Source organism: Motacilla alba, chromosome 14, assembly GCF_015832195.1.
Source record: "Motacilla alba alba isolate MOTALB_02 chromosome 14, Motacilla_alba_V1.0_pri, whole genome shotgun sequence".
In the NCBI taxonomy this organism is placed as follows: Eukaryota; Metazoa; Chordata; class Aves; order Passeriformes; family Motacillidae; genus Motacilla; species Motacilla alba.
The window spans coordinates 2,266,850-2,279,254 of NC_052029.1; the positions used below are offsets into that span (position 1 = coordinate 2,266,850).

Sequence of the window (12,405 nt, forward strand, 5' to 3'; positions counted from 1 at the left end):
CTGGGCCCCCCCTGCCCGGTCCCGGGGGCGGCGGCGGGGCGGGGGCTCTGCCCGCCGTGATTTATGGCCGCCCCGCACCGAGCGGCCCGGCCCCGGCTGCGGGCGGCGCTGGGCGGGGGCGGGGGCGGCCCCTCCCCGCCCCCGCGGGGGGCACCGGGGGGCACCGAGCCCCGCCCCGGGGGGGGGGGGGAACCCGAGGGGGGAGACCCGCCACCCCCCCGCACAAGGTCACCCCGACGCTGCGGCAGAGCCGACCCCCCTCCCCCGCGCGTCCGTGTCCCCTCCGCGTGTCCCTGTCCACCCCCCCCGGGGACGTGGCGGGGCGGGGGGCGGCACCCACCGGAGCCCCCACCCCGTACCGGGGCGGCTCGGGAGGGAGCGTGGGGGTCACACCGGGGAAATGGGGGTTGGGGGGGATCCCCCTCCCCGCGGAGCGGCGCCGCCCGCCCGTCGCGTGACGTCACAGAGCGGGGCTGGCGTCACGCCTGGCGGGGGCCCCCGCATGACGTCACCGGCGGGGGGGTTGTCCCGGGGCCGCGGCTCCTTCCGGCGGCAGGATGTGGCGGGGCCGGCCCGGATGCTGCAGCCTCGCCGGGGGGGTCCCTCCCCCGGGGCCCACGCGGGTGGCTGGGCACACCCCACCCGTGATTTTATTTTGGGGCGGAATGCAGCCGCGGTGTCCTCAACGGCCCCCCCCAAATGGGGGCAGGGAGGGGGGCGATACAACATTGCTCCGCGCGTTTCTTGTCTGGTCGGGGTTTTTTGCGGGGAAAGCTGCAGTGTCCGCAACAGCGCCGCTGTGAAAAGGAGGACACACGCGTGGGGGACAGCACTGTCCCAGGCGGGTGGCTGAAGTCACACCCCACCAAAACACCCCTGGTTGTTTTGCTTCCGTTTGTTTTTTTTTTTTTTTTTGTTTGTTTGGTTTGGTTTTTTTTCGTTTTGTTTTTTGTTTTTTTTGGTTTGGTTGGGGTTTTTTGTTTGGTTGTTTTTTGGTTTTGTTTTGTTGTTTTTTTTTTGTTTTTGTTTGGTTGTTTGGTTTTTTTGGGGTTTTTTTTGTTTTGTTTTGTTTTTTTGCGGGGGGAGATGCGGTGTCCTCCCTACGAAAGGGAGGGACACACGCGGAGGAAGCTCTGGTTCCATGCGGACTTTTGGGTGGAGAGGGAGCTGCCGTGTCCCCAAGAGCCCCACAGAAGGTGGGACGCGAGTGAGGGGCACAATTGTCTCACGCGGCCAGTTGAAACCACATCCCACCCGCGGTTTGGGGTTTTCTTCTGCGGGGGCAGAGCTGCTGTGTCCCCAACAGCCGCGCAGCAGAACGGGGGACACGAATGGAGGGACAGTTCTGACCCACACAGGCGGCCGAAGCCGCATCCTACCCGCGGTTCGGGTGTTTTTGTGGGGCGTGCCGCCGTGTCCCCAGCATCCCCCCACAAGCAGGGGAGACACGGGAGGGCAGCACTGTCCCACGCGGGTGACGGGAATCCCACCCTGCCCGAGGGATTCCTGCGGGAGGGGGAGAAGCCGCGGTGTCCCCAGCGGGCTCACTGTGCAAGGCGGGGGGACGCGGTGTCCCCGTGCCGTGGGGGGACGCGCAGCCCCCGCAGTGGGGCCCCTGCGGGGCCGGGCAGGGGGCCCAGGGGACACCCGGCAGAACCTGTCCTGCAGCTCCCAGCGGGGCCGGGCTGTGCGAGGGGGAGGGCTGAGCCCACCCTGCTCTGCAGGGCCGGCTCCTGCCCCTCCAGGGTGACAGCCCACCCCCAGGACCCCGTGGCGTTCCCGCTCCGGTGGCCCCGGACCCACGCAGGCGGTGCTGGGGGGGCTATGGGGGGAGGTCGCCTGCCACAGGTAGGTCCCTCAGGTACCACACGGCTCCTGCCAGCCCCACGCCTCCCTACCAACTCCCCATGGCCCCTGCCAGCCCTGTGCTCCCCTGCCAGCCCCCCAGACTCCCCTCCCAGCTCTGTGTTCCCCTGTGACCCCCCATGGCTCCTGCCAGCCCCCCATGGCTCCTCCTAGCCCTGTGCCCCCCTGCCAATCCCTACACCTTCCTGCCACCTCCACAAGCCCCCAAAGCCTCTATCATCCTCCCATTATCCCCCTAAGTGCCCCCATCCCCCAGAAGCCCTCTGCCAACCCCCCAGAAGCCCCCTAAAAGCTAAGTGCCTACATGAACCTGTCACCCCCAAAACCCTGAGCCCCACCCTGAGCCCTCTATGACTCCTGTGAGCTCCGTGCCCCTGCCAGCCCCCAACCCCCCTGCTGGGCCTCACAGCCCCCTGCCAGCTCCCAGACCCCTCCAGCAGCTTGAGTCCCCTGGCAGCTTTCAGAGCCACTCTGTCAGTCCCCAGAGCTCCCCATCAGCCCCCAGGATGCCTCTGACAACCCCCAGAGCCTCCTCCCCAAAGCCCCTTGCCAGCCATGGGATCCCCGTCACCCCCAGCTCCCTGAGCCCTGTGACAGCCCCAGCACTGCTGTGACCTCCCCTCCCCCAGCCACTGGCAGCCCCCTGGGCCCCCCAAAAGCCAGACCCTGCTGGAAACGGGAATGGGATCAGATTGAATAGAAGAGGATGGGACAGGACTAGGATAGGCCAGGATGTGGGAGGATGGGATGGGGAGGGGATTAGATGGGATTGGGATGGGGGTAGGGTAGAATGGGGTGGGACAAACTGGATGTAGGAGAGGATTGGATGGGGACAGGATAGGATGGAATAAGATGGAATAGGGGCAAGACAGGTCAGGATAAGTAAGGTAGGATAGGGTAGGACGGGGTAAAGGCAGGATAGAATGGGAACAGGACAGGATGGAATAGGATTTGATGGGACTGGAACAAGACAGGTCAGGATAGGATGGGATGGAGATGAGGCAGGTCAGAATGGGCTGAGATAGGATAGGATGGGATGGGATGGGATGGGATAGGACGGGATGAATTAGGATGAAGTGAGGACAGGGTGTGATGGGGATGGGATGGGGACATGTCAGGTCAGGGTAGGATGGCATAGGACTAGGGCAGGATGGGATGAGGATAGGATGGGATAGGATAGGGACAAGGCTGGATGGGTGGAGACAGGTCAAGATGGGATAGGATAGAGCAGGATAGGACAGAACTATGGCAAGATGGGATGGGGACAGGTCACATTGAGACAGGATGACATAGGGACACAACAGGCCAGAGTGGGATAGGATAGCATAGGATACGGTAGGATGGGATGGAGCTAGGGCAGGATGGAATGATGTGGGGTGGAATGGACACAGGTAAGGATGGGGTAGGATGAAGCAGGATAAGATAGGGTAGGATGGGATGGAGCTAGGGCAGGATAGAATGAGGTGGCATGGGAGGGGAACAGGTCAGGGTAGGATAGGGTAGGGTTTGGTACGATACGAGAGGATAGGGTGTGATGGGTATGGAGTAGCATAGGCACAGCTCAGGATGGTATGAGGTGGGATGGGTTGGGGACAGGGCAGGATGAGGGTAAGACGGGACAGAGTGGGATAGGATAGAGTAGCCTAGGATAGAGTAGAATAGGATGGCGCCAGGTCAGGACGCGACGCGCTGTGACGGGCCGGTGCCAGCACGGGTCGGTACCGTCCCGGCCGCTCCAGTCGCCCCCCGCCCCGCCGCGTTCCGGCCGCCGTGTCCCGGTGCCGCTCCGGCCGCGCTGCGGCCCCTCCCGCCGCCTTTGTTTACGCGGGGGCCGGTGCGGGGCGGGGGCGGCGCCTGGGCGGGCGGGGGGCGGGCGGGGGAGCGGCGGCGGCGGCGGGCGGGAGCCGCGCTCGCTCCAGCTGTTTCCCGCCTTGGGCCGCGGGCAGAGGCCGGAGCGGGGCCGGGAGGGGCTGAACCGGGCCGGGACGAGCCGGGCTGGGCTGAACCGGGCCCCCCGCCCCCGTTATGGAGTACTTCATGGTGCCGGCCCCCAAGGTGCCGGCCCTGCAGCACTTCAGGAAATCCGAGAAGGAGGTCATCGGTGGGCTCTGCAGGTGGGGGAGCGCCGGGAGATCCCGGGCTCGGGGGTCTCGGGAGGACCGGGGGGGGATGGCGGGGAAGGGGGGAGCGGAGAACGGGGGCAGCGGCGCGGCGGCCGCGGCCCCACCGCCCGCACGTGGTCCCGGCCGCGCACATGGGACCGGCGGCCGCGCGTGGCCCGGGCGGGGAGCGCCGCGCCCTCAGCCCCGGCCGGGCCCCGCGGGTTGCGGCGGGGCGCGCTCGGGGCGGGGGGGCGCGGGGCGCGGGGGTCCGGGGGGCGCGGGGGTGTGTGTTTACCGCCGGGCCTGGCCGTGACTCTGCAGCCGCCCGGAGGAGGCGGGTCGCGGCCGGGGCTGCCGGGACATGTAGTGCGGGAGCGGCGGCACAAAGCCCGCGGACACGCGGGGAGCCCCGGCGGGCGGGGGGGGCGGCCGGGGACGGGGGCTGCGCCCGCGGGGGGCGGCGGGCGGGGGCGGCGCGGGCCCCGGGGCCACGCGGGGCGGCCCTGAGCCCCCCCCCGCCCTCCCCGGGCCTTGAGCTCCCGCCCCCGGGCGCGCTGAGCCCCTCGGGCCCGGGGCCGCCGCGGGGGCCGCACGAACGGCCGGGCCCGCGGGGCTGAGGGGCGGCCCGGGCCCCGCGGCACGTGCTGGGCCCGGCCCCTCGGGGTGCTGCCCCTGCCCTGCGGCGGGGGGGCTCGTCCCGGCCACCCCCGGGGGACTGGTCGCACCTGAGCCCCCCCCGGAGATGCAGCGGTGGGGCAGCGACCCAGGGCGGGGGGCGGCTTCTCTGGGGCCCCTCGCGGCGGCCGCTGCGGGCCCGTGGGTTGGGGGGTGACTGCACGGGCAGGGGTGCGGCCGTCCCGCCCGGGGGCTGGGGGCTGCGCGGCCCCTCGCTGACCCCGCACGGGGCAGAGCTCGGGGAGCAGCCCTCCCACCGCCCCGAGCTCCGGGAGACCCTGTCTGGGGCTCAGGCCGCTGGGTGACATCCTGCGTGGAGCACGGGGTGCCGGGGGCTGCCCTGCTTGTGACCTCCAGGAGCTCAGGGACACCCTGCCTGCAAGCTCAGGGTGCTGGGGGACAGCCTGCCTGTGAGCTGGGGGTGCTGGGGACGCTTGGCTGTATCCTGCTGGTACACTCAGGTGTACCCTGACCCTGTAAGCTTAGAAGTGCCCTTCATGGAAGCATGGAGATACCCTGCCTGTGGACTTGGGGATGCCCTGCCTGCAGGTTGGGGAACACCCTACCTGTGACCTCAAGGAGCTGGGGGACACCCTGCCCCCATGGCTGTGCCTCCCTTGCCCTCCAGCACAACCCACAGCACAAGCTATGATCATTGTTGGACATGAGTGGACAGTGGGGCATCTGCCTTGTGCCTGGCTCCAACACCCACGTGGGTTTGTTTCCCTCGATGTTCAGGCCAGAGAAATGTCCTCCCCAGTGTGGGAAGGACCAAATTCTGCTTGCCTGACACAAACCCCACAGCACCAGCACCAGGCTGGAGACACCCCAGGGGCTCCAGTGGGTGCCACCTGCTCCCCCTGCCTCTGTGCTGCCCCATCCCTGGTCATGCTGGGTGTCTGAATCCATGGGTTTTTGCCCTTTCCAACCCTTTCCATATTTCGCTGTCACTTCTCAGGTCTCTTCCCAGGAAGAGCAGCTGGGGCAGGTTGCGGGAGGTCTGCCGGCGAGGAAGCAGGCTCTTCCTCCTTTCCCAGTATTTAAGAAACCACTTCCGCGCTGCCCAGTCCTGGGCCTCTCCATCCCATTCCCCTTAAGTGTCTGGTGGTCCAACATCCTGGAGCAGTGCTCCAGCCGCCTCCTTACCCCAAGAGGGACGATGTCTCTGGGACTTGCGGGGTTTGATGTGTTTTGGGGACAAGTTTGGGGCTGGTTTCAGCAGGAGCAGGGAGGTGGGTGACAGCCACCAGCAGATGGGAGCCCTGTGCCACAATCCTACTGCGAGCAGCTCTTGGTCCATGCAGCAGAGGCTGCTCCCAGAGAGAGGGACAGACCCCTGGACACCCATCCCAGTTCTACACCCCCGGGATTGCACGTGAGGGAACCAGTGCAGTGCATGCTTGGCACCCAGCATCAGCCTGTGCTGGGACACTGCCCAGAGGTTGGGGACAAATATCCTCCTGGCCTCCATGGGCTGAGCTGGGGTCCTTCCTTATCCCCTTGGCATGCACTGGGATCCTTTCCTATATCTCTAGGATGAGCTGGGATCTTTCCCCATCCCTCTAGAGTAATCTGGGATCTTTCTCTATCTGCTTGGGATGAGCTGTGACTCTTCTCTATCTTGCTGGGCACAGCTGGGATCCTTCTCCATGCCATTGGACAGACCTGGAATCCATCCCCTTCTCAGGCTGAGTGAGAATCCTTTCCCATCCCTCTGGGATGAGCTGGGTCTTTCCCCATCCCTGTGTATCATGGATGAGTTGTGGTGCATTCCCCAGCTGCAGCAGCACTGGTGAGTGCCTGAGAGTCTCCGGTCACTGCCTGGGCACACGGTGGTGCTGCACGTATCCCTTAGATCCCCGCGCTCCCAAACCTCCGTGCTTCCTCCCTGGCCTCACCGGGAGGGCAATGAGAGCAGGATGCTGGGCTTTTCTTCCCAGCCTGGCTTTGGCAAGGCTCTGGGTGGAATGTTCCCATCTCCCCATCCCGGAGCCGCCGGGCACCTGGACGGGCGGCTGGAGCCCGTCTTATCTCGCCTCGTGCCGGCGGCCCGGCTCCCGTGTTTAGTCTTTGGTGCCTCGCAGCATCCCCGGCGCCAGCGGGTGCCGGGTGCCTGCCCTCTGGGGAGACTTGGCATGGTGTGATCCAAAACCTCTGCCCTGCTTCCCTCGGGGAAGAAGTGGGGTGCGGGTGAAACCGGACCCCACGGCAGCGAGCTTTGCTCAGGTCTGGTGCTCTGGACCCGTGGGTGTTGGCTGCCCAGAGCCCTCGCCCTCCATGCCGGCATTTCCCGGCCCATCTGCAGGGCAAGGGCGTGGGGGGCGAGAAGGCAGTGGCAGGAAGCAGGCAGGAGCTGCGGCTTGGGGTGGGACGGGGGCTTCTCTGCTGGGAGCTGTCATCTGGAAGCCATCAGCAGGGCGGGAGGGAGGGAGGGAGCCGCCTTCCCGGGGCCACACACGCCGGCCGGCCCGCGGGGACACAGCCGGCCAGCCCGCAGCCTCCCTCGCCCACCTGGGGGTCCCCTCGCCCAGGGCACTGGGCAATGTGTCTGAGCCAGTGGAACCAGGGGGCTGCAGCAGGGCCCAAAGCTTTGGATGCAGGACTGGACAAACCCACCCACCTGCTTCGGTGATTCTCAGCACCGCAGCCATCGTCCCCTCCGTGTCACCCGTCCCTTTGGTGGCTCAGAACCATCGCTGCAAAGCAAGGGGGGATGTAGTGAGCTGGCAGCAGGGGTGCAACCCCCTCTTCCCTGTCCCCGGGTCTCTCTCACAGCTTGGCCAACATCCCACTGACTCCAGAGACCCAGCGGGACCAGGAGCGGCGGATACGCAGGGAAATCGCCAACAGCAACGAGAGACGGCGGATGCAGAGCATCAATGCTGGCTTCCAGTCCCTGAAAACCCTCATCCCACACACAGATGGGGAGAAGCTCAGCAAGGTGAGCAGGATGCACACATTGGTCCTGCACGTGGAGGGGCTGAAAGTGGAGTTGGGGACATTTGGGTGTTAACTCAGTGATGGAGCTCTCTCCTGGGGAGGTTTCCCAGCAGGAATGGGTGTGCATCCCCAGCCCGGTGTCCTGGAGTGGGCTGGGAGTGTGTGACAGCCCCCAGTGCCCCGGGAGCGCGGTGACACATTCCTGGGTGAGGAGGGGACCCGTGCAGAGGGGAGTGGGGTGAGGAGGTGGCTGTTGGGTTCCCGAGGCGGGTGAGTTGGAGGGTTTCACCAGGGACAGGCAAGGAGCAGTGCTCCTTGCAGAGCTCCTCGGGAGGAGGCCTGAGGGGACACCGGGGTCCCCTGCCTCAGCATGCCCCTCCTGGCTCCCCCACAGGCAGCCATCCTCCAGCAGACGGCCGAGTACATCTTCTCCCTGGAGCAGGAAAAGACTCGGCTACTGCAGCAGAACACCCAGCTCAAGCGGTTCATCCAGGTAGTGCCCCAGGGATGGGACAGGAGGGGGTGGGACAGTCCTGGCTGGCCAGGGTGGGGATGTCATTGCAGTTCCTTGGCCTCAGGGTGGGACCCTCTGCCCTGCTCAGCCAGAGAGTGGAGGTGTTTCCATTCCCCTGGCAGGGCAGGAAGCCCCATTCAACCTGGCATCTCTTACCTGGCAGGGGCAGAAGGGTTGTGGTCCCATTTTCCATTATTTCCACCCATTTGGGGTGTCGGGGGTGGCCTGGTGGCAGTTCTGATGCTGGGGTGCCCTGGTTGAACTGCCCTGGGTGTCAGTGTGAGAATCAGGCTGGCATGAGGCTTTGGGGATGAGGACCAGGATGGGGGACACGGGCAGGAGCCCATCTGTCCCCAAGCATCAAGCACAACCCCAGGGAGACCCTTTCCTGCATGGAGCTCTGGTGGGGAGTGGCATCACCCAGATGGCTGGATGGCAGGGAGAGCATCTCCCTTTCCCTGACATCACATTCCCACGGCAGGAATTCAGTGGCTCCTCCCCAAAACGGCGACGGGCAGAGGACAAAGACGAGGGGATCGGCTCGCCCGACATCTGGGAAGATGAGAAGGCCGAGGATCTGCGTCGGGAGATGATTGAGCTCCGGCAGCAGCTGGACAAGGAGCGCTCGGTCCGCATGATGCTGGAGGAGCAGGTGAGGCCAGGTGCCCGCTTGCAGCCTCTGCCATGTCCCTAGTGAGCCCCAGGGACACCAGCAGTGCTGTGGGGTCACCGAACACCTGCTTTGGACACTGCTACTCCGAGCTTGTCCAGGGCTTCCTGGGTCCCACTGAAGGGACAGCCGGGGTTCAGTGGGGCCATGCCAGACTCCCCACTGATGTTGGGGTTCCCTGACCCACAGGTTCGCTCCCTGGAGGCCCACATGTATCCCGAGAAGCTGAAGGTGATTGCTCAGCAGGTGCAGCTCCAGCAGCAGCAGGAGCAGGTGAGGTTGCTGCACCAGGAGAAGCTCGAGCGCGAGCAGCAGATCCGAACCCAGGTGAGTGCACCCCAGACACCCCCAGGTTCTGGAACATGGGGGGTGGGTTCGGTGATGGACTTGGCACCTCCTGTGGGCGCTGATGTCCCAGCAAAGCTCTTGCCAGTAGTGATTTGGGAAAGGGGTGTCCCAAAGCCCCCCACAGTGTTTGGGGCCGTGCTTGCAGGCACCCTGTGTTTTAGGGAGGGACTGTGGATTGGACCACCCGTGGTGGCTTCCAAGTGGCTCCGTTCCCTGGCACAGGGGGGTTTGTTCAGGGAAGGTCACTCTCTGCCAGAGAGGGTTTCATCTCAGGGGCTTCACCTATCTCTGGGTGACTCCTACTGAACTTCAGGGCTCCCCAGACCACTCCCTGCCACCCTGCAGGCTGGGAAAGGGAGGTGTCACGCTGGCAGGCAGAGGAGATGGGAACCTTCAGCCTTTCCCCTGGGACTGCTGGGCTTGCCAGTGGTGCAGGAAGGAGACGAGCACTGTGCCAGCACAGGTTCCTGTGCACTGCCACCCTCAAGCCCAGCCCGGGGCCATGCCACTCTGGGAGCTTCAAAGGGAGAAACAACAGCTTCTTCCCTGCTCCTTGGGCTTCTGCAGAGCCGTGTCCCTCCAGGGTCCCTGTCGGCCACCTCCCGGGGAAGTTCAACCTATTTTTAGGTGAACTCTCCGTAGCCTCCTGCTAGGGCGGATCTTCCCATCCGCTGCTCAAACGAGGATCTCCAAGGGGTGTGGGGAATTCCTGGCCACGCAGGGGCTGGCAGTTGCCTCTCCGGGCTTCAAAGCCCAAATCATTGCCCTTTGGGACGTGGGGAATCCTTCACGTTCCGCTCTGCAAAGCTGAGGTGACAGCAGCGTTCAGCTGACATCCTGCTGCATCCGCTGGGATGGAGAACCGGAGCAGCCGAGCGATGCTTCGGCTTTCGTGGAGCTTGGGCTGTGTGAACAAGCGCGATGTTCTCCGCACACCGCCGTGCCGGGCCCTGCTCACCGGGGCTTTCCCTTCTGTCCCCAGCTCCTGCCATCACATGCTCCCCCAGCGCCCACCCACCACCCCACCGTGATCGTTCCAGCGCCGCCTCCCTCCCATCATGTCACCGTGGTCACCATGGGCCCATCCTCGGTCATCAACACGGTCTCCACGTCCCGGCAAAACCTGGACACCATCGTTCAGGTCAGCTGGGGAGCAGCGGGGGGTTTGGCAGCGGGGGGCTCGGGGGTTCCCCAACCCCCGGGGTGGGTCAGAGGTGTCCTGACAGCCGGTGTGCGCCCTGGGCAGGCGATCCAGCACATCGAGGGCACGCAGGAGAAGCAGCTGCAGGAAGAGGAGCAGAGACGCGCCGTCATCGTAACGCCAGCGCGCGCCTGCCCCGAGCCCTCCGCCTCCGACACCGCCTCCGACACCGAGGGCAACGACAGTGACTCCATGGACCAGAGCAAAGAAGAGCCCTCGGGGGACGGGGAGCTGCCCTGACACCCCCGGCCAGCAGCTGGGGAGGGAAGCCGGGGCGGGGGGGGAAACGTCAGAGAATATGCTGAAATTTTTAAAAAATACAACGTGATTTGGGTCTCTTTTATGACCTTTTTCCAATACTGTAAAGCAGAGCGTTAGAGGCAGGCAAAGGTCACCCTTCAGCTCCCAGGGGGGTCGGGGCTTGGGGGTGGCCACAGTGGGGCATGGGAGGCTCGGGGCATGGTGGGGGCATTGGGGACAGGGGTCACGGCCCCCCACCCTGGTTTATCACCCCTACCTGCCCACCCACAGGGAATCCTGCCAAGCTGGCAGCAGCCCCACTGTTCCTGATGGTGTTCCCTTGGGACCGGGCCTTTGGTTGGGATCTTAATTTGGTTTTTTCCTTCTCTTGTGTTTTTTTTTTCTTTTAATTAAATGTTTGCTTTTAAGCAGGGGGGGAGATGCCAAGTGACATGGCAGCAAGGGCAGGACAGGGATCCCTGACTTCAGGGTACCACCATGGCTCCTGCACCCCACATGGGGCAGGGAAAACCCCCTCGGAGAGTAAAATAATCCTGGGATGATGCCATTGGAGCACGGTGGGAGGGCTGGCATATATCATCCCTCCCTGGCATTTCCAACACCCACCTCCTTGGCACAGGGATGGCAGGTTGGGGGCTGATTTTTACACCCCATCCTTGTCCCCGTGCCCATTCCTGTCCCCCCACCCCATTCCCATCCCTCCTTTAAGCACTTAACCTGGTTTGTGGGGTCTGTCAGCTCCGAAGAGCTTTTCTGTTTTGTGATTGTGTCGCTTGGGTCTGTCGTGGCGGGTGGGGGGGTCCCTGTTTTGTGCGTCCCCCCCCTCGCCCCACTGCCCCCCACCCGGCTGTAGGGTTTTAGGCCAGTCGTGTGTAGAGCCTCGGTGGTATTCAGTAGGTTCCCCCCAGCTGCAGCTGTTTCTCGGTTCCTTTCCCCTTTTGGTTTTTTTTTGTTTTATTTTTTTGTTGTTGTTTTTGGTTTTGTTTTTTTTTTTTTGTATTTTTTTTACAATTTTCAGGTCTTTGTGTTGATTGAGAAGCTATTCTATTTTGTTAAGAAAGTTGAAAAAAAAAAAAGAGGCTCGTGCCTTTGTAAAGAAACAAAATAAAGTTTGTACTTGGTTTTTTAGAAGCTCCGTCTCGGCGTTCACATTTGTGGGGACAGGGATGGATCCCACCCTGATGGACACTGGTCCCTCTGGGGCTCGTGGGGAGGGCAGGGAGTGCTGCCTGCGCTGGGAATCAGGGCAGGAGGCAAAGGCAGAGGGTGCTGGCCCTGGTGCTGGTGTAGTTCCTGCTCAGCAGCCAGGCTGTATTTAAAGGCTCAGCCCTGCCAGTGCTGCCCACGTGTGATTGGGCACATCAGGCTCAGCTCAGTGCTGAGGTGGAGGTGGGGACATCTGGGCCGGTTTTAATGAGACCACACAGCTGAGGGGAACTGGGGTCAGGCTTTGTGTCCCTCTTCCCCAGGGCTGGGGGTGTCCATCTCTCCACGGAGCTGACTCATGACTGGGGGTGGGGGCACTCATCTCTCTCCATGTGTTTTGGGGGGAAGGCACCCCTCTTTTCCCATAGAGCACCCACATCTTAGCATCCTCCCGTGGCCGTAGGTCCCTCCCACTCCCCTCCACTCCATGGCCATCTGTGGTGTCCAGCCAAGGGGTGGCTCCTGCCTGCTCTGAGCCATCACCCCCTGCTCCACACCACTGCCCCCTTCCCACCCCCCATCTCGGGTTCAGGGGCTCCCCTGCTCTTGGGGAACTGTTGTTTGCCGCCTTCCCTGAGAAGGTCACAGCCCCCCAAAAATGGCTCCTGCACTGATAGAGCCC

General features: G+C 64.0%; 1 protein-coding gene across 1 annotated transcript; it reads left to right on the plus strand.

Annotated features, from left to right (window-relative positions):
- Positions 1–3,730: 3,730 nt before the first annotated feature.
- On the plus strand, positions 3,731–11,708 carry TFAP4 (transcription factor AP-4). Its single transcript, XM_038151790.1, has 7 exons — positions 3,731–3,980; positions 7,419–7,584; positions 7,978–8,076; positions 8,579–8,749; positions 8,957–9,094; positions 10,098–10,256; positions 10,362–11,708. Exons 1-7 carry the CDS (start codon positions 3,892–3,894, stop codon positions 10,554–10,556), a joined length of 1,017 nt encoding a protein of 338 aa, XP_038007718.1. The 5' UTR covers positions 3,731–3,891; the 3' UTR covers positions 10,557–11,708.
- The last annotated feature ends 697 nt before the right edge of the window (positions 11,709–12,405 follow it).